This window comes from Cyclopterus lumpus, chromosome 17 (genome assembly GCF_009769545.1).
Source record: "Cyclopterus lumpus isolate fCycLum1 chromosome 17, fCycLum1.pri, whole genome shotgun sequence".
Classification (NCBI taxonomy): Eukaryota; Metazoa; Chordata; class Actinopteri; order Perciformes; family Cyclopteridae; genus Cyclopterus; species Cyclopterus lumpus.
This window is the reverse complement of record NC_046982.1, coordinates 311,376-333,981: the sequence shown is the minus strand read 5'-3', so window position 1 is coordinate 333,981 and position 22,606 is coordinate 311,376. Positions and strand designations below refer to the sequence as shown.

General features: G+C 45.2%; 2 protein-coding genes across 2 annotated transcripts in view; both read left to right on the top strand.

Moving 5' to 3' along the window:
• LOC117746773 (E3 ubiquitin-protein ligase RNF31) overlaps positions 1-6,459 on the top strand; it is a 31,626-nt gene extending 25,167 nt beyond the window's left edge. The window contains exons 18-23 of the mRNA XM_034556079.1: positions 1,804-1,916; positions 2,564-2,674; positions 3,300-3,348; positions 4,007-4,103; positions 4,597-4,762; positions 6,379-6,459. Coding sequence (XP_034411970.1) covers positions 1,804-1,916; positions 2,564-2,674; positions 3,300-3,348; positions 4,007-4,103; positions 4,597-4,762; positions 6,379-6,429 — 587 coding nt within the window. The 3' untranslated portion in view covers positions 6,430-6,459. The remainder of the gene's footprint in view (positions 1-1,803; positions 1,917-2,563; positions 2,675-3,299; positions 3,349-4,006; positions 4,104-4,596; positions 4,763-6,378) is intronic.
• Positions 6,460-9,287: 2,828 nt separating this feature from the next.
• On the top strand, positions 9,288-18,361 carry olfml2bb (olfactomedin-like 2Bb). The gene is made up of 9 exons (XM_034555747.1): positions 9,288-9,645; positions 10,200-10,475; positions 10,623-10,730; positions 11,602-11,763; positions 11,877-12,093; positions 12,723-13,334; positions 13,454-13,630; positions 14,571-14,767; positions 16,552-18,361. The coding sequence occupies exons 1-9, from the start codon at positions 9,364-9,366 to the stop codon at positions 16,939-16,941; spliced, it is 2,421 nt and encodes an 806-aa protein (XP_034411638.1). The 5' UTR covers positions 9,288-9,363; the 3' UTR covers positions 16,942-18,361.
• The last annotated feature ends 4,245 nt before the right edge of the window (positions 18,362-22,606 follow it).

Below are 22,606 nucleotides of genomic sequence, written 5' to 3'. Positions count from 1 at the left end.
GGCCACAAGCGGTTTGCGTGTCCACGCAGAAAGCAGGCCGGCTCTGCGGATGCCGGCGAGGGCGCGAGTGTCGAATCCGCGACTGGCGGACCGGCGACTGGTGAACCGACGGCCGAGGAACAGAAGAAGCAAGCCGAGGAGCAACAGATCGCTGCTGCTGCGGAGATCATCAGTTCTCAGGCCATAGAGAACATGGAGGAAGAGGCTTCCACCAGTGTGAAAGACCTCAGTGGGGGTGCAGATGCAGAGCAGGGGGTCTCTAATAGCCAGGTGTCCTGTGGAGGTGACATGGAGTTTGACTCTGGGTCAGACGCTGCAACGATCTCTATTCACTAGAGGACATAAACGTTTCTGGACGAAACATTTAATAAAACAGCTAAAGTGAGCGATTTTTTTGGTGACACTAATACATTTATCAGATCAGTGGACACGCTGGTTGGCTTTGACCTGCTGGATGAGAGGGAGCACTACCGGTTGAAAAAACATATCACGATTCTACAGAGTGCACAGAAAGGGAAAGTTGTGAAAAAGGCTAAAAAGTAATGAGTATGTATGCCACAGTCGTTACTTTTGGACTGACTCTTCTCTGCCGCCGCAATGCAAAGCCTACAAATAGGAACTCTAAATATCAACGGTGGAAGGGATCGAAACAAGAGGGCGTTGATCTCTGAAGTCTGCACTCAGAAAAAGGTGGAGGTTTTATTCTTGCAGGAGACACACGGTGCCAGCTGATGAGGTGGATTGGGGTTTGTGGTGGGACGGGTCGGTTTCCCACAGCCATGGCACTAATACGAGTGCAGGGGTAGCAGTGCTGTTCAGGAGAATCAGATAATCATATTGATTTATTGTGTCTTACTGAAACCTGGCTGAGCCATGAAGAATATGTCAGCCTAAATGAATCAACTCCTCCAAGTCATATTAATACTCACATTCCTCGAGGCACCGGCCGAGGAGGTGGAGTAGCAGCCATCTTTGACTCAAGCCTATTAATGAATCCTAAACCTAAACTAAACTACAACTCATTTGAAAGCCTTGTTCTTAGTCTTTCACATCCAACCTGTAAAACATTACAGCCAATTCTATTTGTTATACTGTACCGGCCACCAGGTCCATATTCAGAATTTATATCTGAATTTTCAGAGTGTTTATCAAGTTTAGTCCTTAAAACTGATAAGGTTATTATTGTAGGAGATTTTAACCGGGTGGTGGAGGAGGTCTGTGCCGCCCTGTCCATCAACCAGAGAGAGTTCACCATGAACCGAGCTCCCTGTGACCAGTGGTCGGATGGATTTGAGTACTGTTTCCCCTCGCTGTCCGTCGCCGCCTCTGTGGGGGAGTGGCAGGAGGGGGAGAGTCAGCTCCTCACATTGGCAACCCTGCATCTTGGAAAATATCAGGATGTGGGGAAAAAAGTGGACCTGGTCCATCTCTTCGTTCAGTGTCCTCGTCTGTCAGAGCTGGTTGCTCTTTTAAAAAGGAGGTGTTCTTGTTTGTATTGTTTATTTTTGGGCCAAAATACACTGTAAAGAAGAAACGGGAGCACACGTTGGTGAATTTTGTGTCGGGGACTGCAAAGTTGGCCATTTGGCTGAATCGCAGGAATCGGAGTTGGTTTTATTTAATTTATTTACGTTTCAAGGCTGAACTAATATGATGATGTTTTGTGTTTTCCTGAGTGTGGAGAAATAAACAGACTTCAAAAACCAAACCTCTCTAATCTCTCATCTCCTGTCTCCTCCTCTCGTCTCTGCTCTCTCGTCTCCTGTCTCCTACTCTCCTCGTCTCCTCCTCTCCTCCGTCCAGCCTGTCCGAACTGTCGCTTTCAGTACGCGCTGTCCAAAGGAGGCTGCATGCATTTCTGCTGCTCCCAGTGCCGTTACCAGTTCTGCAGTGGCTGCAACAACCCTTTCCACACTGTAAGTCGGACCCCGTGTTGTAATTATCAACATAGTGTGATGGAGAAAGTATTGTTACATTAGATTTCATAGTGTCCACATAGAACTGTTTATTACTACCCAGTAAATATTATTATGCGTTTCAGTCAATAGATAACCAGCATAAGAAAATGCCTATATCCCCCCATATAGAAGCTGTTTATATATATATATATATATATATATATATATATATATATATATATATATATATAGAGAGAGAGAGAGAGAGAGAGAGAGAGAGAGAGAGAGAGAGAGAGAGAGAGAGAGAGAGAGATATAGATATATCAGATCAGGAAAAACTCCCAACAAATAGACATGTGTCTAGACCCAAAGCCTCAAAGTTCTTTTAGACCTTTTATTAGGTTACTCCACGTGGAAAACCTTACGCAGGTGTGTGTGTGTGTGTGTGTGTGTGTGTGTATATATATATATATATATATATATATACACACACACACACACCAGCGCAGGTGTGTGTGTGTATTATTATTATTATTATTATTATTATTAATAAAGAAAGTGAACTTTTCTGGGTTGGTTTAAATGCTTCAAACACATTCGCGGTGGATGCAATTTGAGGTTCCAAAGCGATGCTTGATCTGTCTCTTCTCCTGTCGTCCTATCAGACGTGTGCAGTGGACGAGTGCAGTGTGTCTGGATTACACGCCCATCATCCCAGAGACTGCCTCTTCTATCTGAGAGACTGGGAACCTTGCAGACTGCAGGCTTTACTGCAGGTACACACACACACACACACACACACACACACAACCGGATTGATGTCCTAACTAGCTTGCTATCTTCCGATTTTGTTATTTGTACGATGTGTATTGCGATATTAACGAGGGTCCCTCCAGCCAGCTGACTCATATTGGGGTTCGTAGTGATGCCAGAAGGTTTCGCATAGAGAACTCCTCATTTCAACTTCCCATCAGCTGTTCCTCGTCCAAAGTCAACTGCAGGAATAAATAGGAAAAGCCTGTGCAGTGCTGCTTCACTCCCACTGTCATGGACATAAGTGGCAAAAATAGATATTTGAATAAATCAAACCCATGTATTTTTTACAAATGGGGGATTTTGATAGCCTTCACCCAGGGTTTGATTAATACTTGCTAGTAAAACAAAGTAGTTGGAAACTATTCCAAGTAGATGCATTAGTAAACTTTTTTCATGACACAATAACACAACAAAACAGGAGACACAACAACATTTCACAAAACAGAAAACCATATTTCATGTTTTTCTGTTTTTGGTTTGAAAATGTTATTCTGCTTTATATTTAGTTTGCTTTCTGTGTTGGTTAACTGTGTGAAACCGACTAATGTGAGCGGCCTGAGTTCTCCTTTTCTTTGTGTCTCACAGAACAATGGAGTGGCCTTCAACACTGAACCACCTCCTGGAACACAGACGGGTGGGTTGTACTACATAGCCAGGCTTCCTTTGCGTTAGCTGGCTCCCACTCTCTCAGCCAACCGGGTTTTCTTGATCCGGCTTTTCTTTATGAAAGAAGCTTCATCTGACTTCGGATAGCTCTGTGAATGTAAATCTGGACCATGTATGTATACCTATTCATGGGCAAAGTATATTAATATTGAACGAGTGTCCAAAGTGCACTAACCTCGACACTGCACATCAGCGGTCCACCCGCCAAGTGTGACGTAGATCCAATGGACGCCGGTTCTGGAGATATGAGAAGGACCCACATACGTCCCTCCCTTTAGAGTTACATGGCCTGGCACGCATTTTGAACAGACATTCAGTTGTATTCATTAGCATATTGAGTATTTAAAATGACCAAATAAAGAATCAAATGAGGTGAAATGCAATACATGTTGTGCTATGTAATTCCTTTTATGTGTTGCATTTACTGTCATAATGAAAAGTACAACAACTGGAAACAGTCACAGCTGAAGGTCAGACCATAGATATAGAAACAATAGAAACAGTAAACACAAGTTTCTTTTAAACAACAATTAGAAACATAATATCTATCTGCTCTTTGTCAGTCTTTCTCTTATTCTTGCTATTCCCCTCTTTCTTTCTTTGCCTTCATCGCTCTCTGTCTGCAGGTCTGTGTGGAGTCATAGAGCAGAAGGATGAGGGAGGCCAGCAGCCAGATTCCGCCTGTGGAGCTCAGACCCAACCTGGACACGCTGGACTGTGCGAGTAAGACCACTTTATTCACTATTATTTGTATAGTATGTCCAAACAGGGCGAGGCATGATGTGCGTGCTCCAGTACAGTGTGTACCTTCTGTCTCTTCAGCACTTTTTTTAGGAATATCATTTTGTATGTCATTGTTTTTTCTTCTGCAATGTCGTCAGTAAGTGATTCAACAGCAAAAGAACCACCTCATGTTTCATGTCTTATGGGTTCATTCATTTACAACCAGTAATCAAATCAATCAATCAAAATTCTTTGTTTAATAACAATGTTAACTAACAATATTTAAAGTGACAATTCACAAAACAACCCAATATACCTCTGATTCCCAATTGTCAATCATTATTGTTGGTAAGGTTACAATATAAAGGATGGCCAAAACTACAAAGAAAAGGACAAGAGGTTGTAAAAGAATACAAGGAATCCCTGAGTTGTATCATCAGCTCCAGCAGGAAGCTGTGTCATCGTGCTAACACGGTGTTGTTCTGGTGTCCAGGAAGCATTACCGGGAGTACCTGGTCAGCCTGATCAACAGCCACTCCATCGACCCCGCCCGCCTCTACAGCTCCAACGAGCTGCTGCTGGCCTGCAAGAGGTACAAGGTGGACGACGGCCGCCGGGACGGAGAGGACAGCTTCACCTACTTCAGCCGGCTGCTCCAGGTCAGTGGGGTTTGGGCCATGCCAGCATCAGTTGGTCCACCACTTTGGTTTAGACATAACTATCTTAACAACCCCATACCCAGATGATGAATCCTAAAAACGTCGGCGGCGTGACGTAGTCGGCGTGACGTAGTCGGCGTGACCTAGTCGGCGTGACCTAGTCGGCGTGACGTAGTCGGCGTGACGTAGTCGGCGTGACATAGTCGTCGGCGTGACGTAGTCGGCGTGACGTAGTCGTCGGCGTGACGTAGTCGTCGGCGTGCCGTAGTCGGCGTGACGTAGTCGTCGGCGTGACGTAGTCGTCGGCGTGACGTAGTCGGCGTGACGTAGTCGGCGTGACGTAGTCGGCGTGACGTAGTCGTCGGCGTGACGTAGTCGTCGGCGTGACGTAGTCGTCGGCGTGACGTAGTCGGCGGCGTGACGTAGTCGGCGTCGTGACGTAGTCGGCGGCGTGACGTAGTCGGCGTGACGTAGTCGGCGTCGTGACGTAGTCGGCGGCGTGACGTAGTCGGCGGCGTGAAGTAGTCGGCGTGACGTAGTCGGCGTGACGTAGTCGGCGGCGTGACGTAGTCGGCGTGCCGTAGTCGGCGTGACGTAGTCGGCGTCGTGACGTAGTCGGCGGCGTGACGTAGTCGGCGTGACGTAGTCGTCGTCGTGACGTAGTCGGCGTCGTGACGTAGTCGGCGGCGTGACATAGTCGGCGTGACGTAGTCGGCGTGACGTAGTCGTCGTCGTGACGTAGTCGGCGTCGTGACGTAGTCGGCGGCGTGACGTAGTCGGCGTGACGTAGTCGGCGTGACTTAGTCGTCGGCGTGACGTAGTCGGCGGCGTGACTTAGTCGGCGTGACGTAGTCGGCGTCGTGACGTAGTCGGCGGCGTGACGTAGTCGGCGTGACGTAGTCGGCGTGACGTAGTCGGCGTGACGTAGTCGGCGTGACTTAGTCGTCGGCGTGACGTAGTCGGCGTGACGTAGTCGGCGTGACGTAGTCGGCGTGACGTAGTCGGCGTGACGTAGTCGGCGGCGTGCCGTAGTCGGCGTGCCGTAGTCGGCGGCGTGACGTAGTCGGCGGCGTGACGTAGTCGGCGTGACGTAGTCGGCGTGACTTAGTCGTCGGCGTGACGTAGTCGGCGTGACGTAGTCGGCGTGACGTAGTCGTCGGCGTGACGTAGTCGGCGTGACGTAGTCGGCGTGACGTAGTCGTCGGCGTGACGTAGTCGTCGGCGTGACGTAGTCGTCGGCGTGACGTAGTCGTCGGCGTGCCGTAGTCGGCGTGACGTAGTCGGCGTCGTGACGTAGTCGGCGTGACGTAGTCGGCGTGACGTAGTCGGCGTGACTTAGTCGGCGGCGTGACTTAGTCGGCGGCGTGACGTAGTCGGCGTGACGTAGTCGGCGTGACGTAGTCGGCGTGACGTAGTCGGCGTGACGTAATCGGCGTGACGTAGTCGGCGTGACGTAGTCGGCGTGACGTAATCGGCGTGACGTCGTCGGCGTGACGTAATCGGCGTGACGTCACCCGTAGGTTTGGTTGATATAGCCGTATGAAGTGCATTCTGTTCAATCTATGTTATTTAGTTTTGATACAGTGACACTGATATCCCTTCCTGTCCCTCTGTAGAAACTGATGGATGAAGTACCGCTCGGCGACAAGGTGCCACGCAAGAAGTAACGACTCACTTCCTGTCTCCTGCATGCTGACTTTTCAACTCAGCTAAAAGACACTGAAATGGCAACAGTTTCCTTTACGTTTTGGACCTGTAAATGTTAACTCGTGTTCCAATGATCTCTGAAGCTTTGAGTAATACTCAAAGCTTCAGAGATCATGCTTGAATGCTGTTGGTTTCCTATGAGAGGTTTCCTTTTGCTTTGAGCACCTTCACATTAATGAGACAGCTTTCTTCATTACAAGCCAATCGCATCAGTTCAAGATCAGAAAAGGGCAGATTATTTCATAAAGGACCAGAAGAAACCAGAGGAAATATGCAGCTGGAATTCATTTTTAAAAGACAGAAATAAGCAGCGAAAAGTAGAGATGAAAGAAATATATTTTTTACGAAAATATTCTTACCAACATCAATTTGGCAATGTTTCATTTTTGATTTACTGGGAGCTAAATCAGTTAAATCATTGTCCAACTAGATTGTTTAAGAATTCCCTATCATGGAACTCTAAATGTCTCTTTTGATCTTTATTACTCTTCACTCTATTGTAACATCAGCACTTTTGTCAGTATATTTCTTTTTCTGAGGATGGAGCATGACCCGCCTTTCACTGATTGGCTAGTACCACCTTGAGTTGGGTTAGGTCAAAGTTGCTCAATAACAAAGATGACGTATTACAAGCACCGTCGATGGTTTGAGATGGTGTACACTTCCTGTCTCCTAAGTGGGTGTGGTCTTGGCGTGCCACCCCTGATCTTGTTTGGAAGTGTTGTTTGAATGGATTAAAGCAGATGGGTTACATTTAGTGGGTTAGTGTAAGAATATCAGCGCAAGCCAATCAGAGGCCGAGGAGGGCTGGTCACGCCTTCGCCCTCCTGCATCCTGTAGACATGGACAGCAATATGACCGATCAGTCGTCATTTTCATCTGATCAACTGAATCCGCACTGGAGCCATGCGTCACACGGTTACCGTGCCGATCCCCCCCACCCCCCGGTTAAAAGTGAACCAGCGTTGTGACACCAGAGAACCAGGCCATGATAGAGGCCCCCAGGTCTCCAAGCAAGAGCCTGCACATTGGTTTCATTTAATGTGTCAAACTAAATAATATTTATTGTGCATGTTTTAACTTGACATGTGTTGTATTGTAATGGACTTGAAGATATTCACAGTATTTACAGATGATGCTTGTCTTTGCATCATTGTTGCAAAGCGGATCATTTGATTGGGTGCTGGTAATGTGCAGACGTGTGTTTAACTCTGGTGAATGTGAACTCGTGTTGGACGGGTCACTTGCTGAAGATGTAAAAAAAAAAGGAACGCTGGCTTTGTTATTCTTTTTGAATACTTTGAGTGGTAGAACGGAGAAGAGCCAGGAGTGTAAACCCCCGCCAGCGTGCATGAGGTGGTCAGTACTGCACTCGTATGAATAAATGCTCTTTGGGGCCACATCACTTGTGTTTGACGTGATGCGTCATTGTTGTGCTACATTTAGTCCTGTGGTCAACCTCTGTCCATGAGGCAAGGAAGGATATAACGGAACCACCCACAAAGTCCAAAGCTCTACATGTTCAATTCAATTCAATTCAGTTTATTTTTATGTGCAATGTTTATGGCTTATTTTTTATTTGTGCTGAAATGATGGTACAAAAGTGTCCAGGCAAAGGCAGCCAGTCCCAGTAGAACCCACAGGTTCACACGACATCACGGTGGGATGTCAACTGGTTTCTTGAAGGCTCAAAGGGACTTCCGGTGGTTCAGAACAAGGGGAGTCCAGGCTGGAGACGGGAGGTGGCCTAACCGACTCAGGTCCACGGCTGAAGACTTGCAATCGAAGTGCAGGTAACACCAATAAAAGGCCTCGGATGGGTTATGTAACCTTTGTGTATGCTATCAAGACATTTCCAGACATTAATAATAACTTTCAATGACACCGTAGCTGTAATCACTTTGTCACATATTTAATACTTATCTAATATAAAAGAGAGTTAAAGGACTGTGTCCATCTTTTCCTTTCCACGTCAATAAATCAACCAGAATGTAAGCCAGCCTTTCATATTAGATTCAATATTATACGTAGGTTACAATTATCGAAACAATACAACATTCAATACATTTTATTTGAAAGAAATTCTGCAAACTTATTAGTGACCCTAATAAATTCTCCTTTGGCACACCAGTGTTTGGGAATGGTTGAGGTGAATGATGATGACGGTGATGATATAGTAGTGAAGGGGGAAAAAGGGGTCGCACGAGTGGCGCTATTATTACTGGGCGGTAACTCAATCAAGGTCCACTGAAGGGTGTTTAATAAGAATGAACTAAGCGTCTCTTTATTTTTCGATTGTCATTATGCATGGCCCTGTGATGAACACGTGTGGTTTTTATTTGTTTTTAGTAAATAGATGTCTATAACCAGGTTGCAAATTAAGTGTAGCTCTCCAACCCCCTTGCAATGGGAGGAGTGAGCGGAGGGGTGTTCAGTTGGTTGCAATCTGCAACTCACCACTAGGTGCCACTAAATCTCCCACTGGGTATTTTACGGTTCGCTTGGATGATGGAGTATTAAAGGTAGTAGCTGTACTGTAGCTTTAAGGGATGATTGACTGTCCCACGGTGAGCGCAGCCAGACCTGCTTTGGACCGGGTCCCGTGTGGAGCTCCCTGTCCGTCAGACACGTCACGTGGAACCCAAGAGCTCCCTCTCTTGTAACTTTGCAACTAGCTCATTCTTCATCCAGACTCCATCAAGGTAAACTGGACTCCGTCTGTTGTGTTCAGGCTCAACTTGGAGCAGCGTTCACTCGGTGACGTTAAGACGCGTTTGAGGACCTGTGGACAATTGTTCTCTGGAGAGACCGGCGGGCTGCTGGAGACGGACTGGACCTGCTCGAACATTTAGTATTTATATTTATTTAATACAAGTGCCTGCTCCTTTCTTGAGATGTGGCGCAGGCTGTCGCTGCTGATGGTCTGCTGTGCTGTCGGGGGACTCGGAGCTCTGGAGGCGGACAGCGGCGCGGAGCCCTCGCGGGAGACGATGCCGGTGACCGAAGCGGCGGAGCAGGGCGAACCGGACAAGGATGCCCTCCGCGCGGCTAAAGAACGGGAGCGTCTGCGGGGAGGGGAGCAGCGGTCCCCGGGGAGGGACGCTCCTGCGGTGGGTGCGGAGGGGAGAGCGCCTCTGGACGAGGAGCTGGATAACCAAGAGAATATCATTAGCCAGGTCGGTGTGACGCATTGTGACCACGGTTCCTCTCCGGCCAGACCGCATACGCACAACACAGCAGAAGAAAGAGGTCACGTGTTATACATTACAAACGAGCCATCGGTCAGTTGACCCGTTTAGTTATTCACGTGACCTTCCCCAGTTTAGTTGTGTGATGGTCCTGATAAGGGTGGCAATAGCACATAGACCTTCAACCCAACCCGGCATTGCTCTGTGTGCCGGTTCATCTCAGCGGTGACTCGGCTCAGGAAAAGTTTCCATCCACACGAGAACCCACGTGTTGCCTTTTACTGTAAACATGACGTTTTCTTATTAACATCAACATGAGAATGATGTTTTATTTGACCCTGTCAATAAACCCCATAACTGGTCACTTCAGCTCAAGTGTGTGTGTGTGTGTGTGTGTGTGTGTCACCACCAATGATCCAACGTTTTGATTGTATATATTTAAATATTGTATGCTAATATTTCAGACTAATAAGAATGATCAAATATACATTCATATCAAAGGTGAAGGTCAAGTTTGTGTATTCATTGCATTTCTCCTGCAGCTGCTGGGCGACTACGACAAAGTGAAGACGGTGTCTTCGGGGTCCGACTGCTTGTGCCGCTGTGTCGTCCGGCCAATGAAACGCTCCGACTGCAGCCGCGTCCATGACAGCGACCCGTCGTCTGACCCATCCCAGGACTCCTACACCGTGGAGACGGTCACCAAGGGGACGGACTGCAAGACGTGTGTGTGCATGGCTCCGCCTTCCGCTGTCAACCCCTGTGAGGGAGAGTACCGGTTTAAGAAGCTCCAGGAGGCTGGCAAAGATGACATTAAGGTAGAAAATGTCGTTTTAAATAGTTTTTCTGTTGGCTATTGAGGACAAAATATGTTCTCACACAGTTTGAACTCTGGGTAAAGACAATTAATGTTCTACACTTCCTGTCCTTCGGTCTGTGTGTCACTCTCCTGGTTCTCCCTTCAGCTGGCGACTATCATCGACTTGTTGGAGGGCTCTCTGTACGGAATGGACTTGTTAAAGCTCCACTCGGTCACCACAAAGCTGCTCACCAGGGTGGACAACATGGAGAAGGTGAGCGCGCACACACACACACACACACATACAACAAACGCATGCGCAGGACAATCATTCGCTGTAATTGTTTTATATCTTGGAGGGAATGGAACTCCAAACTCACTTTAGAACAAATCTGCTTTGTTTGAGGAAGAATGACAAAACGATTTGAATGGATGCTTTCCTTCAGCCAAAGACTGAAGCTCCTCACATAATGCATACTTGTCATTTTCATAATGAATTTGTCGTGATTGCTTCCGTGCTGACGAGGAGTCGAATGGCAGGAGAAACACTGAAGCACACAAAAGCTCACAGCGACGGACCGACTCCTGTTCTGCTGCTCTGCCCCCACCTCTCGTGGGGGACATAAGCGATGACTGTCTATGCATGGTTTTTTCTATTAGTTTACCTTTGAACAAATAGGAGCACAGCATTTGCGACTAAAGATATTTCTCACAGACAACATGACAAGTTGTCTAATTTTATCAAGTTATGTCGTAAATTGGACAATCGATGTACTTTTGAACCTACTGTGGGTTTTTACAATACAATATACTGTCTATTTGTAAAGTGAAAAGTTTACGTGGAATTAGCTATTAGAAAAAACAGTCTCGTAAAGTTCTGGATTAGTTATATTTCTGCACTCATTTGCTCAGGTTTGTCGCAATATTCTTAGTACTTAGTAGTTTGCAATCGAGTAAGCCCTTTGTGAATCCAGCTTAGGATGGTGTGTGTGTGTGTGTGTGTGTGTGTGTGTGTGCGTGTGTGTGTGTGTGCGTGTGTGTGTGTGTGTGTGTGTGTGTGTGTGTGTGTGTGTGTGTGTGTGTGTGTGTGTGTGTGTGTGTGTGTGTGTGTGTGTGTGTGTGTGTGTGTGTGTGTGTCTCTCCAGGCTGCCCGTAATTTTACTGCGAGAACAAGAGAGAAAGAACGCGTGAAGGAAAGACCAAAAGAAAAGGAGAAGGAGAGGAAGGCCCAGCAAAAAAAAAAGAAAGGGAATGATTTGGAGCGCGCAGGACTGAAAAGTGGAGCCGCTGCCTACGGCAACAAGCAGGTATTAACCGCATGAAAATATGAGGTCTTACTTATCAGAAGCAGAGACATGATCTCACCTGCAAATCCGGTATTCTTTATAAATTAGATGGGAATGTGTGTGTTCTGTTGCAGAAGAGTTCTGTTGGTCCGCTGAAGAATGACCAACAGCGAGATGGACTGGAGCAGCAGCCAACCAGGAACAAGACGGGGACTCAAAAGCCAATCAAAGACAAGACCGAGCCAAAGCAACCTTTCACAGACAAGAACGGCATGGTCATCAGGGGCGTGACCTTTTACAAGGCGGAGGGAGAGAGCTACGAAGAGGAGGACAAGAAAGGGAAAGGAAAAAGTAGTGATTCGAGCATACCCATATTACTGTGACGCTTTATACCACTCTGTGTCCACCTGAAGGCAACAACCTGAAGTATTCTCCTAAGGATGGATGTTGTTTGTTTGCATCAGATGTTTTTTAAAGCTTAGCACACCGTAATTAACTGATGATACATCCAATTTATTTCTCATCTGGCCTGTGAACGCCTCGGGGTTCTCCAGGAAGAGCTGGGAAACGTTGCCAGGGAGAGGGAGGTCTGGAATACGTTGCTTCCCCCCCGAACTTGCTGTTTTATCCACCGGATGAATGCAAGTCCGGTATTCACACGCCTTTGGCTCTGTTTTTGGGCTCCACCATCTCTTGAGAACATTAGCTGGTGTAGATGAGGCTTCATCACTATGAGCGACCCGTGGTCGCTGTCCATTGTTAATAAAAAAATATATTGATTCAAGCTCCTTTTGAGCTTGGATGGGTTCCAGTTCCAATTGGAGGACATCCGTAACCTCCTGAGAATCTCCAGTTCATTGCAACACTTTGATTACAATATCTGTAACAGAAAGAAGATGTGAGAGGATACTGTTCAGCTCTAGCTACCAGATGTAAATAAATTATAAGTAACCACAAAATGTCCTTCTCTTCTTTTACAGGAACTGGAACAGCAAATGCTTCAGTGGACTTACTGATTCACAAGTCACTCCCACCTACTAAGACTTCCCCCATCAAGAGTCCAGGACCTTCAACCAACGTTAGCGCACAGCTAGACTTTGAGGAACTATCAAGGAGACTGAGCAGACCTACACCCACCCAGCAACCAACTGCTCCCCTGACCACCACCCAACAAACCACAACTACAACCAAACCAGTTCCCACCACCATCACACTAAAGAATAAATCGACTACTAACTTACCACCGACAACTTCAAAACCAACGACGATCAAACTGACAACCACCACCCAACGAACCACAACTACAACCAAACCAGTTCCCAGCACCATCAAGCTAACGACTGAATTAACCACGAACATCCCACAAACGGCTCCAAAACGAATGGCAACCAAACCGACAGCTACTTCTACACAAACTTCAACTACTATTCGGGATACCCCGCATGTCAATCAGCATACCACCTCACTCTCAGATACCAGTACAGGTCCACCCATTAATAAGTCCTCCATGGCAGACACTCAGCCGGGATCCAAAAGTCGACTTAGCTGGACGGAGAGCCCCGCTGACCAACCAAAAACCACAAAGAAGCCTGGTAGAGATACATGTCGTACTGTAGTTTATCTGATAGAGAGTGCACATATTGTGACAAATACTAATCACATTACGGTCGAGTCTGGATTCAAAGTGTCACCTTTCATGTGTGTTCTTCAGCAGTGTGTAAGGACACAGTAGCCAGCATCTCTGAACCAGTTCAGCGGAACTCTTACGGCTTGAGTGACGGAGCCTGGATGAGAGATGGTCGCGGTCATGGCAACGTCATCTACCTTACTAATGGACACTATGGCAACACCCTCTTAGAGTTCCGAGACATGGACACCTTCAAATCAGGTATAGGAGTTGTTTGTGTGTGTGACTGTGTGTTTGGAAGGCAAGCGGTCTGGGTCTGGAAAGTGAAGCCAAGGAAGTGCCTTTAAGCTGCATTCTCTCTCCTGACCACCAGGGGGCGACTCCTCTGGTTGTATAGAAGTCTATGCTTCATGTGTTAAAGCTGCATTCTCTCTCCTGACCACCAGGGGGCGACTCCTCTGGTTGTATAGAAGTCTATGCTTCATGTGTTAAAGTGGCATTCTCTCTACTGACCACCAGGGGGCGACTCCTCTGGTTGTATAGAAGTCTATGCTTCATGTGTTAAAGCGGCATTCTCTCTACTGACCACCAGGGGGCGACTCCTCTGGTTGTATAGAAGTCTATGCTTCATGTGTTAAAGCTGCATTCTCTCTACTGACCACCAGGGGGCGACTCCTCTGGTTGTATAGAAGTCTATGCTTCATGTGTTAAAGCTGCATTCTCTCTACTGACCACCAGGGGGCGACTCCTCTGGTTGTATAGAAGTCTATGCTTCATGTGTTAAAGCGGCATTCTCTCTACTGACCACCAGGGGGCGACTCCTCTGGTTGTATAGAAGTCTATGCTTCATGTGTTAAAGCTGCATTCTCTCTCCTGACCACCAGGGGGCGACTCCTCTGGTTGTATAGAAGTCTATGCTTCATGTCTTGAAGCTGCATTCTCTCTCCTAACCACCAGGGGGCGACTCCTCTGGTTGTATAGAAGTCTATGCTTCATGTGTTAAAGCTGCATTCACAAACCAATGAGTGAGGTTGCCAGGACTACGTCCACTTCTTATATACGGTCTATACTTTCAATAGCTGCTGGATGGGTGGATCACACCTTGATATGCAGTGATGGTTCCACTAGTTCCAAAGGTCATGCTGTGAATTGTGAGCCTGACCAGTTGCATGTATGTTTTCTGTGTGTGCCTCCTGCTCAGGTCAGGCAAGTAATTCATACAAGCTGCCCTACAGCTTCACTGGAACCGGCCACGTCGTGTTCAATGGAGCTTTCTACTACAACCGTGCCTTCAGCAGGGACGTCATCAGATATGACCTGAGACACAGATATGTAGCTGCCTGGACCACACTGCATGATGCTATACTGGAGGAGCAAGCTCACAGGACACAAACGGAAGTAAGACCTGAAGTGGTAACTGGGATTTAACTGTACAAGAAAAACTGCACAAAGATTTACGAGTGGAATATTCACTCGGGACACTTTAAAAGGGTCATAAAAGGTCAGTGAAGGGAACAAAAACACTACAAATCATGAGAGTTCAAAAGGTTAAATGGCGAGGAGTAGAAACAACTGCTGTAGTTGTGTTCATGGCGTGTTCAGAGCGTGGGTTGCCAGATACAGCTGGTGAGCCCAGGTTTTAGTTTCTCTACAGACCCAATATGGAACTATTAATTGAAGAAAACATACTAAAACAAATCTTTTTGTCCACTTGTTGGCAGCAGAAACAAGCAGGGAACACAACACAGACATATCTACTTTAAGTTGATAAGGGGAACCTAAACAACAAACTTATTAACACATTCAGAGTTTCTGTCCACCTGATGAACGTACGCCCAATTTTCACTGTCCTTTAGCTCTGTTAAGACTAAAATCAGGCTCTTTAGTTGATCAATGCTGTTTTTTGTTTACCAGCTAGTCGCTAATTTAGTATTCTGTCAGTTGCTTGCCGCTGATGAAAACGATGCTGAGGAGAACGTTAAGAGTGAACCAAAACAGTCAATTAGGTTGCCATAAAACAAAAACACTAGGTAACGGTGCATATATATATATATATATATAGGGTTCTTTGGCTTGTCCCCATTGGAGAACCCTTACTGGTTACGATAACACATTTGATTAAGGTTCCACCTAGAACCCAGCATTAAGTGCTGGAGCCATATGTGAAAGGTTCCACCCATAATCCCAGATGAGAGGTAAAAAGAAGTAAAATACGCCTCATTCATATGATGCTGTGTCGCAAATTCACATTTCCTTGTAAGTGTTCAACCAGAGCTCTATGATGCCTGATATTAGTAGAGACCGGACACAACTATGTGTATTAATGTATGTGTATAAACCATAGTGTACAAACATGCCTAGATGACATTATTGTGAGTGTTGGTGGAGCTGCTAGAATGATAGCATAGCCAAGCACCAATCGCTCATCGATCCAAACTCTCCAAACGTTCAGAAAAAAAGCTTTTTATTTTCTTGCCGTCTTGCGGAGAGAACTGACAAAACATGAATTCAGACTTTTTACAAATCAGCATCATTATGTAATTATCTCGGCATCCCTTTTTAAAATTATTTCACATCAAAATTCTTTATTTTGTTTTAATACAGCTGTAATAAACCAGCCGCCGTGTGGTTTCCTAGATACAGTGAATACAGCTCGATGAAATACACTGATCGCCTCCGGATGATGTTATGAACCCAGAAGAGACAGCGTTTAGTTTCCAGGGATATCTGGGACTTCTACAACAAGTACAAAGCAGCGATAGTGGTTATTTGTTCCATGGTGGATGGCGTTTTCTTTACGCGACGGGGCTGATGTGGTGCACCCAACAATCATGGTTCACAATCCCAGTTTTTTGGGGGTGTGGCCTGGGAGGGTCTTTTAACACCTATGCCTTCAACTATCATTGAAGAACTCGCTCTTCCAAAATGGGTTTTCTTTGGATGGTAAGGGTTCTGGTAGAACCTCAACCCTTTTGGGACCCTTATTTCCAAGAGTGTGGAGCGGTGCAGATTTGGGTGATACTTTATTTGTTGGTTTATCACTTTGAGCGACACCTTTTACAAATAGTCACATGATCCATTGTTGATCTAAAAATACTGATTGTAGATGTTACGGTAATGCAAACATTACATATGATTGTATTTTAGTTTCTAAAACTTACAGCAATGTCTATATTTTTCAGTTGGAGTTTGCGGTTGATGAGTCTGGCCTGTGGCTGCTCTACCCCGCTCTGGACACGGAGGGCTTCCACCAGGAAGTAACCCTCCTCATCCACCTCCACCACCGAGACCTGCAGCCGATACAGAGCTTCCGAACGGGGCTTCGGCGCGGCCGCTACGGGAACAGCTTCCTGGTGTGCGGCGTGCTCTACGCAGTGAACAGCATGGAGCACCGCTACGCCAACGTCACCTACGCCTTCGACACACACACGCTCACGCACACCATGCCGAGCTTGGCATTCACGAACGTGCACGCGCACACCTCCCAGCTGGCCTACTGCCCACTCGACAAGAAACTGTATGCATGGGACAATGGACATCAGATGACGTACGATGTCGTCTTCGCTTACTAGCGCAACGGATGGAGACATCGCTGAAGGAGTCAACAGCTATTGGGCATATCCAGCAAACAGCTGAGGACAGGAGGAATAGTAGTAAAGGAGAAAATGACTGGATCAGTCAAACTGAAGGTGTTTTTATGTTGACCTGCTGCTTTTTTATACACAACAAAGTCATTATCAATCAGCAAAAGCAGCACTTAACGGAAGATATATTGATATTTGGAAAAAGACAAAACCCCAGGAGTCATATGAATGTTTGTAAATAAATGTATTCACATATTTATCTATTTCCTCAAATGGATAGCTTGCTCTGGTTTAAAAACTATGCATTCCTGACCTCTGCATATTTAGACCAGCTGTCCCCCTCCATATGAACACAGATGCTTCTGAAAACATTCAATAATCCCATTCTTCAAGAGCACGAGCTTCCAGCATTCGAGTTTGTGAGGTTTTTTGTCTAAGACTACAATGTATGGCCATGTGTTGATTTTTTGTTTAGCTCAAGTTGAAAACAAAAAATAACCATAAATTAACAACTTCCATGCTCACATGGTGCTGTGAAGTTAGAAAGACTTGGGCATTGACCAGGCAGGATGAAAAGATGCTATCGGTTGCGTTGTGGGATATGTAGAATCCAGTGTTTTGGGGGCTAAAAGTCAGGGACTGAGTGTCACTTTCCACTTGTTAAATGCAGTGAAACATACGATTTATATTTGTTAATGTTATATGCATACAGTGTCTTTTCAAAATAAACTTCCAACGAAGGTGTACTTAGTTTTTAGGTTTACTTGCACATCGGAAAAGATTGTGGTTTGGGTTAAGATAATAATACATTTGTTACATAAATTAAGTACATTGTTACGTAACTGGTGTTGGCAAAGTGACGTGACAAAACAGGTCAAATAAGTCCATTTTGTTTCACACGAACACTGATAGTGGCCTCCTGGGTGAAAGTCCTGTGGTTGTTTGGGGACTTTCTCTTTAAACTACATTGTCTAATAATAAGGCAGATGGGTTTACATCAGAGTTAGTTGAAAGCCCTGTGGGTCTCGTATAGAGGCGGAAGGTTACTGACCAAGTGTTTTAACGAGTTGGGGTTGTTTCAGACGGCCATGAAAGAACCCTGAACTCAGCAGCCCATTTTTGTGTATGTTTAAAGTTTGTACTGTATGTTTTTTCTATTGTATCTCTGCTCAGCGTGTTGCATATTTACCCTCACTCCTGTCCAGTAAAAAGGTTTGAGTAGAGCTGGGAACAGGGTGGAAGCTGGTATTGTTATCGCTCCATCTACCATTGACGTTCATTCATTTAAAACCATTTTCAAACATTGCTTGTTAAAGGAAATCTCAAGACAAGGTTGATTTAAACTGCTTTACCACAAGTTTGCCTCTTTGTTTTGTTAATTTATAATAAACTTTTTAACAAAAAGATGAATGTGAACAACCTCCGGCCCCTTCTCCATTTCTTTTCCTTTCGCTCTCCTCCGTCTGTCCCGTGCTTGTCCAGCCTAATGTCACCATTATTTCTGGGGTGGATTCAGTGTTCCTGGAAGCAGTCCTTCAGCCACTGGAAGGATCCCAGGGTGGAAAATAAGCCCCAGCCAGATGCTGGTGAACCTCAGGACACAGACCAGACCTTCTACATGTTGGAAAGCCCCACATAGACTCAAACCGTTAACTGAGTTTGATAAGACAGAGAGACGTTTCCCCTCCAGTCTGGTCTGGTCTCAGATCAGTGCATATTCAAAACAGACTGAAAAAGCCCTAAAATAACAACACATTTTCAAAGCAGACAAGCACAGGAGGAGTTAATAGCTCCGCTTCATGGACTGGTTTATGGACTCTGCTCCAGTCTTGCAGCTCTCGACACGTTGTTGCTAATAAACTCAGCCTGACACACACGCCAATTTTCAAGGGGAAATAATTCTTCACTCCTGGCTCCCGATCGAAACGGTACAGTATTACCTGCACTGTGTGTTTTACAGCAGCAGCTGCACACAATATGATCTAGTCCACATAAAGTAGGACATAAGTTAGAAAAACAAAATATAGATAACATAAACCACATATCAATTACAAATCCATGATTTGTGTTTCAGTAAAGCTGATTGCATCCTCTGGAGATGACATAAAAAGTTACATAACCATGTTTATGTGATGGAGTCTGTGTGTGGTGCATGTGTGTGTGTGTGGTACAGTAAGTGACCACCTAGCAGGATGCAGAAGAAAGGCGCCCATTCACTTCAACTGCACACTCAGGAAGACTCACCAAGTGTGTGTGTGTGTGTGTGTGTGTGTGTGTGTGTGTGTGTATGACTGTCTTTGAACCACTTGGTCTGAATGTCTGAAAGCAAGAAGACCACACACACACACACACACACACACACAACCCTGTACCTCTATCTTAGTGAGGACCGTCAGTGCCCCACTAGTGAGCGCTTGGTACTACAAGCTCCTTAAGATATGATGGTGCATCACCAATCAAGGCTTTGTAGGTGAGGAGAAGAATTTTAAATGTGAGTCTTGATTTTACAGGGAGCCAGTGCAGAGCAGCTAATACAGGAGTCATGTGATCTCTTTTCTTAGTTTTTGTGAGTACACGAGCTGCAGCATTCTGGATCAACTGGAGGGACTTAAGAGACTTATTAGAGCAGCCTGATAATAAGGAGTTGCAGTAATCTAGTCTGGAAGTAACAAACGCGTGAACCAGCTTTTCTGCATCTTTTTGAGACAAGATGTGCCTGATTTTTGAAATGTTACGTAGATGAAAAAATGCAATCCTTGAGATTTGCTTAACGTGGAGTTAAAGGACAAGTCTGGGTCAAAGATAACTAGAGATTCTTTACAGTGGTGTTGGATGCCAGGGCAATGCCATCTACAGAAACCACATCACCAGATACTTGATCTCTGAGGTGTTCAGGGCCAGTAAAATAACTTCAGTTTTGTCTGAGTTTAACATCAGGAAGTTGCAGGTCATCCATGTTTTTATGTCTTTAAGACATTCTTGAATTTTAGCGAGCTGGTTGGTCTCCTCTGGTTTGATCCATAGATATAATTGAGTATCGTCTGCATAGCAATGAAAGTTTATGCAGTGTTTCCTGATAATGTTGCCCAAAGGAAGCATATATAAGGTAAATAAAATTGGTCCAAGCACAGAACCTTGTGGAACTCCGTGACACACACACAAACACTCACAAATACAGTGCTATCATGTTCACAGAGCACAATTAAATACACATTCCTGACCACCATTGAGCTAGAAATATGCACAAAGAAAGGGAGAGAGAACGGAGAGGGTTATCATGAAAGTACCCAGAAGTACAAAATGAGAGAAGGTGAAAGAAAATTCAAAAAGGAGCCTGTAGAAAGGGAGAAATAAAGAGAGAAAGTAAAATGGTGGATGGAAAGGCCTTGGTTAAGAAGGAAAATAAGGAGGAAAGAGGAAGGGAAGGAGAGTAGAGGAAGGAAAAGATATTAAAGGAAAGAGTGACAGGGATGCATGTTGAGGTTCAGTGTCAGAGGTCACATGAAAGGAGGGGGAAAGAAGAACAAACAAGGTCCTAAAACTCAGAACTCAAATTGAGACCACAGGAAGCTTAAGGGGCTCAGAGAGGCCAACTGAACCTTCTGATGATACTTTGGGGGGAATCCCCCACAACCTGTTGCAACACCTTCATGAAGTTCAGCATCATTGGACTGGAAGTGAAGTACCTTGCCAAGCTGATGCGTGAAATGACACAGCTGGTGTTCTTTGATTTTCTTATTGTCAACTCTCATGAAAAAACCCAAACCAACAACGTGTAGGTCAGTCTCTCCATACTTTACGGCCTCCCTACTCCGTCTATCAGCTCCTACTGAAGATGTACACCTTGAAGGGCGCTTTCACAAGCCAATATTAAGTCCATTTTAAGTTAATTTGGCCTAGCTTTGGGGTGTAATGCAACCCAAGGTGTGGTTCCTTTGGGCACTTGTGACTGCAGTAATTGCGGTGAGAACATTCTGTAGTTTAAACCAATCGAAGTGAACCACAACGTTAGGGGATTACATGCTGCCGGCGGTAATGTCTTGAAATGGTTGCAGGTAAAAGACAGAAGTGTGAGACTGAGTTGGTCTACAGATGACATCTGGGCCGAAGAGAACCCACAGAATATATGCCAAATAAAAATTAAGTGTTGAAGTTTAGAAAATCATTGGATATAAGCCAGCACAGAAGAGATTAATGTGCAAAGTAGATCAGTGCCGAGTCAGCAAATCTATTTGCATACACATTTTGTGCACTGTGATACCGAACCAGGCTAACAAGAAAAACAAAAGTATCAATTTCAAGCCAAACGGGCTATACATGATGTTGTTTAGACTACTTTCTCATTGAAACAGATGGGATTTGGTCAAAAGTCCTGGGAGACTTGAGACTTTTCTAAAGCTGAATGGCAACCAGTGAAGAGCAGCACCCCTTTGGAGTCGTGGGCTGGTGCAGGAGGGTGACTTTGTGTGTTCTTCAAACACGAGGCCAAGGTTTTTCACATTAAGAGCGTGTTGCGCTACGTTATTATTTTAACACAAACAATGATCTTTTTTCTAACCTTAACCTTGTTGCCAAAACCTAGACAATTGTTAACGTTTGTTTGACACGTATTTATGAAACGTATTTTTGGCTTGGAAACTTTAATATTTATCGTTTCCCACGGTTTGCAGGACATATGTTCTGGTGACTGGATGGGGTTTGAATATTTAATGGTTCAATGAAGTGCTGATATAAAATGGCAGTCTATATTGTGATCACGTTTTGTTCCACATTCAGCGAGACATTCAGGGGGAAAATGAAAAGGTCAAGAGGTTACGAGTTTTATTTTGGTTGCACATGACATGAAATACAGAGACAATACAGACCGTCTATGCTGGTACAGACGGAACATTAGAAAGCAGACAAGAGTGACGAAAAGAGAGCAAGCCGGGGTGAAGGGAGGAGGAAGGTGGTGGGAAATAAAAGAAGGAGACAGGAGAGAAAGATAATGTGTCTCCCAGACATTAGATTGAAACATCTGCTTTGTTACTTTGACGACTCACATAATAATAAAAAATAATCATTTTTAAAAAAAGGAATGTTGTGGTCTATACAAAATGATGGAATTAACACAACATGTGAAGCATCTAAGTTAGTACATAGAGACATAAATAATTGGATGAAAACAGTGTAAGATTGTTGGAGACAATAGAGACAATAGAACATCTATTTGTTTCCATGTATGTCTGCAGCCACCGTTTCAGAATAGAAAGACAGAAATAGCTCATTTAGAAAGTTGAAAAAGCATGAATCTGCAAATCTTGCACTTTTGACAGACTCCCACAGTTTACTGCCAAAAACCTTTTGCATTCTTCTGAATAATGACAGACCGAGGCTGGTGAAAATCACTTTTCCTGTAAGTCCAATCAGAGCGGCAGATCTTTTGAAGCAGCTCTCCCATGAGAACCCAGACCGAAACCGCAGCGTCACAGGGCCGGGGGTTAGAACGTCACTACTTCACTCTCCTGCTAACTCTTTATCGGATCGGTTTACAGGAAGGAAGCAGGTTAATGAAAGTCATCTCTGGTTCGGGGGCAAAAAGCAAAGCTAGAGTGTCACACATCTGCATTAAAGCTCTGGTTCTTAATGTTGCTACTCACTAGACCCGACTGCA

Coding starts and splice junctions, on each gene's coding strand:
- olfml2bb (XM_034555747.1), top strand. CDS start 9,364: ATGTGGCGCAGGCTGTCGCTGCTGATGGTCTGCTGTGCTGTCGGGGGA. Junction 12,094..12,722: donor CAAGAAAGGGAAAGGAAAAA/GTAGTGATTCGA, acceptor CTTCTTTTACAG/GAACTGGAACAGCAAATGCT. Junction 14,768..16,551: donor CTCACAGGACACAAACGGAA/GTAAGACCTGAA, acceptor TATATTTTTCAG/TTGGAGTTTGCGGTTGATGA.